At 35.5% G+C, this 5,573-nt stretch overlaps 1 protein-coding gene across 1 annotated transcript; it reads right to left on the bottom strand.

Moving 5' to 3' along the window:
- Positions 1-586: 586 nt before the first annotated feature.
- Positions 587-5,573, bottom strand: alx1 (ALX homeobox 1). Its single transcript, XM_084409801.1, has 4 exons — positions 5,254-5,573; positions 3,784-4,076; positions 2,347-2,475; positions 587-1,340 (listed from the first exon to the last, which is right to left on the bottom strand). The coding sequence occupies exons 1-4, from the start codon at positions 5,456-5,458 to the stop codon at positions 1,002-1,004; spliced, it is 966 nt and encodes a 321-aa protein (XP_084265927.1). The 5' UTR covers positions 5,459-5,573; the 3' UTR covers positions 587-1,001.

Below are 5,573 nucleotides of genomic sequence, written 5' to 3'. Positions count from 1 at the left end.
ATCATAACTGTAATACAGACAATTGCCAAAAACGTATACAACTGTTTAAGAGTTGTAAAAAAAAAAAAGAAGAAATTAATACTTTTATTCAGCGAGGGCATTACATTGATCAAAAGTCACAGTTAAAGACTTTCACACTGTTACAAAAAATAAATGCTGTTCTTTTGAGCTTTCTGTTCATCAAAGAATAAAATGTGTCATGGTTTCCACAAAAAAAAAGAAAAAAAAATAAGCAGCACAACCGTTTTCAACATTGATAATAATAAGAAATGTTTCTTGAGCACCAAATCAGCTCATGATTTCTGAAGGATCATGTGACACTGAAGACTAATGATGCTGAAAATTCAGCTTTCCCATCACAGCAATAAATTATCTTTAAAAATATATATATATATTTTTTAAATTGAACGGTAGTGTACCTAATTCCTAAAACAACAAAAGACTGAACTTTGAAAACAAAAGAGTGTTACAAATGTGTACTCATGACATTTTTTAAAGGCAGCTAAAATCACAATCTATTGGTGAATCATGTTCTATAAAAAGAGAGCAGGAGCTAAGAGAGTGAAAAGAAAAATGGAAACACATTGCTTATTTGAATGAACTTTTATTTCCATAAAATAATAAAATGTGCTCCTCTGCACGTGACACTGCAGACTAGCCACAGCTAGAGAGCGTTAATACAGCTTTGCTGCAAAGCACACAGACATAGTGTTAATATGTCAGCCATAACCTCTCTGTTAATGTCATGAGAGTATAATACTGTTGAGTTCTGCGCCCTTCATATTCATGACAACAAGAGATGCTAAAACAAAAGAAGAAAAAACACTATTCAGAGATTTTTAATTAAATTATTTTGAATTCTGAAATCTTTGTTGTTCCAATAAAAAGTAATAATATAAACTGGACAGCCACTATTTCATGAAAGTAACTGACTGTATTATTATTATTATTATTATTAGGCAAAAACAGTTCCGATCATGACTATTGACTAAGTTCAGAGTTCACATGGCCCAAGTTATGTTGGCTGCATGTTCTTTAGCCTTCATGCGCAGTACAGCAATGCTGGAGGACCGCCGTTCAAACTCGGGTTTGGTCTCAAACGCGGCGTGACTGTTCGGTGAAGGAGCCAGAAGTGAATCGGCGAAGAAGTTATTGAGAGACACGTGATTAACTCCAAACTGATTTTGCTGGTGATTGGGGAAGCCCACGTAACCGTGCTCGGCGGCCCTCGGCGAGTGGGGGTAGGGCGATGTCACGCAGGGAGGGGAACCTCGCGGGATCATGCAGGACGACACTACGGAACTGCCTGGAGCGGGACCCGTCCATAAGTTGTTGGGAATCTGTGTGGTCAGAGAATGTGAGACAAAAAAAACACTGTTTGGTACATGTGATGAAATGGAGATGGAAAAACAACAACAGGCTTGAATAATAATCAAAATAAAGCAAACCAAATGTTTCGTGGCACATCAATATAGATTCCGACTTGGAAAGTTAATTACATTTTAAAACATAAATCAATGCATTTTTGCGTGCCTGGGAAAAGTTTCTGATAAACTGATGACATCATATCAGATACACCCTCAATCTGCATTAAAATACAGTGACGATTATGTCCAAGACTTTAAATGAATCCAGACCAGGCTTTTAAAAACAAACCCCGCAGTCCACAAAAATGCATCTGTGTTCACCGCAAAAATCTGAGTGTACACATGTCATGGGCATAAGACAAACACAAGCCCTGCAGTCTGGTTTACAACATGCCTGGTGCAATAAGGACCTGCTGTAATGTCAAATTAAGGCAGAGGCTTTTTTTATACGACTATGGAAAACGCATGAGTGAGGAATATGCTCTCGGATGAAGGAAATTGAGGTCCCGCGGTGCCATGTAAATCTTCCTCTCCTATCCTCCCAACAGGTTTTGTCAGTTACCGTGAGACGGCTCTCTGCAGCCGGACTGACCGCCCACCCTCACCCTCACCCCGTCACAACAGATCCAAACTCTAAAGGCCTCCTGTCAACAATTCATGCTTTGTGTTTGGGTCAGTAAGGATCATATGCTATTTGCTGAAATTACGTCAAATGTTTTGTGACTTTTCAGTCATATTTTGTAATCAGATCAATAAATACTGTCACCTTGAATATTTTTTTTATATATAAAAAGATCATGAAATCTACAAATATGTGATTACTTCTGAGACATCGTGCAAAAACACTGGGTTAAAGACATTCAAACAGTGATGCACAACAATGCAGGGTTGCCAATACAGGTAAATATGCTGATGCATATTTAATTAACAGCCATGCATTAGATGATCTTTATTATTATGATATAAATAAGTAATTCACCTGTGAGTAGCTGTCTGTCCGGGGCAGCATTGATATGTCATAGGTTGCTGCAAAGTGGCTTTTGGCCTGTTGGATCTGTCCATATCTTTCTCTCTTCCTCCACTTGGCTCTTCTGTTCTGGAACCATACCTTGAATAGAAAGAGGAACGTTTAGTTATTTTTCCATTATGTTTAACGATTGAATGAATCTACTGAGTAACAATAATTAACTACATGCACTTACTATAGGATTATGGTTAAAATTAGGGTGTGTTTTAGGGTTAGTTACATGTAGTTATGCATAATTTACTGTTATTACTATAGTATCTACATGTAACGTGTGTTACCAAAGTGCTACCATTTATTTTTATTTAAATCTTTGTAAATGTGATTAAATGTTAAGTTATAATTTAATTACAGGGCTGTGAGATTAAATTCATAAATTGTGACATAGGAAGGGTTACTAAGTTTAGATTGAAAACAAATACAGATCTATAACTAAATAAAGGTAATAACGTCATGGTACACAAACACTCTTAAAAATAATGGTTATTTAAAAAAATATGTTATATCCATGGAACCTTTCCATTGGACAAAAGGTTTTGTATAGTGCAAAAAGGCTCTTTAGGTTATTAAAATATTCTTTACACAAAGAATGCAAAAAAATGTTCTTTTAGGAACTGTTCACTGAAAGGTTCTTTGGGGAACCAAAAATAGTTCTAATGTAAAGAACCTTTTTTGCAATGGAAAGATTCCATGGATGTTAAAGGTTCAATGCCAATAAAGAACCTTTATTTGAACCCCACCTTTTGGAACCTTTATTTTGTATATTTTAGTGAGCACAGTAAATATGTTGTCATCAGGACAGCATCTTTATTTCCATCATTTTATTTGTCTCAATTTCTGTCCTTTCATTTCTTTTTCATGAGTTTTCAAGGGTTAAACTTGATTATTAAATTCAAAATGGTCGAAAAAGCGCAATGAACAAACACATTCTCATCCAACTCGTCACATCGTTCATCGTTCAGATAACATTCCTATACCCCGCGCGTCTATATATGACGCCATAGGTTTCTCATTTAAAAGTAATGGATTATCCTGCATGTTGAAAAATGTGACGCAGAGCGCCAAGAGTCGAGCGTAAATGTTGAATGAACAGGTTATGCACCACTGTCATTTTAACTTCAACATTTCAGGATGAAATTCATGGTACGTTTTCAATTATAGTTTGTTTTTATTTGTTTACGTTGAGGAATGCATGTATTTTCCGGAATCTCTGTGTGAAAGGGGCTTAAGTTTGATCAATCAAATTCGATTTGAATGTTTTATAGTGAGTAAAATGTCCTCAAACATAATGACGTTTTTCTCAGACAAGGCCTAAGTTCTTGAAAAGTTCCTCAAATAAATCAATAAAAAGCGAAAGAGTTTTAGAGAATCCAAATGAAAGTGAGCCATTACCTGAACTCTTGCCTCCGTGAGCTCGGTTCTCATGGCCAGCTGTTCTCTCACATACACATCTGGGTAATGCGTTTTCTGGAAGACTTTCTCGAGTTCCTCAAGTTGAGCGCTGGTAAAGGTTGTGCGATGGCGTCTCTTCTTGCTGCTCGACACGTTGCTGTCGCATTTTTCGCCGATGTCGTCCAGCTCAGTTTTGTCTGGTCCGGTTGTGGCCGGTGAGACTCTGACGCTGCAGCAGTTCTCCAGCGCGTGCAGGCTGCTGTCCTCCGTTTTTGGAGCGCAGTAATTCACGCCTGTGATCATTATTAAAATACATAAAAATGCAATTTCAGCAGCATCTAATTAAATCTAAAACTTTATTTAAAAATGTTTCAACATAGAGAATAAAGTTGCGTAGGCTGTAAACTTTGTCCAAATATTTATTTTTTTACTCCGTAGCTATATGATGATCTCAAAGGGTTTATAAAAAATTAACAAACAATACCTTAAATATACACTTTATTCATTTCTATATAAATAAAAAAAGTTTATGTTAGTCCTGTCAACTGCCTATGTACCTTTATGCGAAAAAAAAAAAGAAAGGCCTGTATTATTGGGCTATTTAGTCCACGTACAATCAGGGGGAAAAAATGATTTTTTTTTTTTTTTTTTTTGTTGATCTTTTAATGACAATAAATCACTTATCTGCAACATTGTTTTCGAATGACTTTTTAATGAAAAGTGTTACCAAATAGCCCATTAACCGATAAGCGGATAAATAAAAGAGCAATGCGTTTAATAGAAGAATATAGCCTAGTTTTAAAGGCCAAAAAAGTTTATTTAGAATTACAAGGAATGGGACAAGTTTCTTAAAAATATATCTAAAAACAAAAGAAACAACTTTGTAGCTGTTTTTTGTTCATAACTTAGGCCTATAGGCCTATATTTTTAAATAGCCTATTACAACTCAACACAATATTCAAACGTTTGAATTGTTGAAAAGTTGTAACCTTTCAAAAAAATAATAATATTTAAATACTGGTTAAATCTGCAAAGGCTATAGGCTATGTATTTTTCACATTTAATTCTTATCTTTTTTGCTATTTACGTATAGCCATAGAGGCTACCAATAAATAAAATAAAAACATTTATCGCTGGAATACGCAAAACCGGTAACTACCTTCTAATAGGCTATTTTGTTTTACGCGTAAAAATAAAAGTTATTACAAAAAGTGATTTTTGATGCCACAGGAGGACATTATGACACAAATATTTGTTTAACTTTTACCACATAAATCGGTGCTTTAAATTATCTGAACGCACTGACTTAAAGAAACTTTTAAGAACTTAATTTGAGAACCACATAGCAACTTAGTTACCGAACCAAGGTGTTGCAAAAAAAAAAAAAAAAAAAAACACGGAAGAATCTTTAAATGTTTTACAAAATGTTTTGTTACATTTTAAACTTTTTAAACTCAAAGCCAGACTTACTGTTTTGGTTGTCACACGGAGACGATCTGTCCATCGTGCTGTGTTGCTCATTGCTCTGCATCGAGAAGGCTTGGACGCATTTCGGTGATGTCTTGTTGTAGTACGGCACGTTGTCTAAAGTCTCCATGACTTGGTCCATGTAGTAATCGCTGCCTTTAATCGCTTGACTTTTCAAGGAGAACTTGTCGCTCAAGTACTCCATCATGGTCCTCTGGCCTCGTCTCAAGCATGAAGAGCGTCAATGGACACCATAAATGTTTTAGTGATGTCAAAAATGAAGCAATGCAGCCAATTATTTGTACAAGTCGTTAATTTGTCTT

Source organism: Rutilus rutilus (assembly GCF_951802725.1).
Source record: "Rutilus rutilus genome assembly, chromosome: 5".
Classification (NCBI taxonomy): Eukaryota; Metazoa; Chordata; class Actinopteri; order Cypriniformes; family Leuciscidae; genus Rutilus; species Rutilus rutilus.
This window is presented reverse-complemented; position numbering and strand designations above follow the sequence as displayed.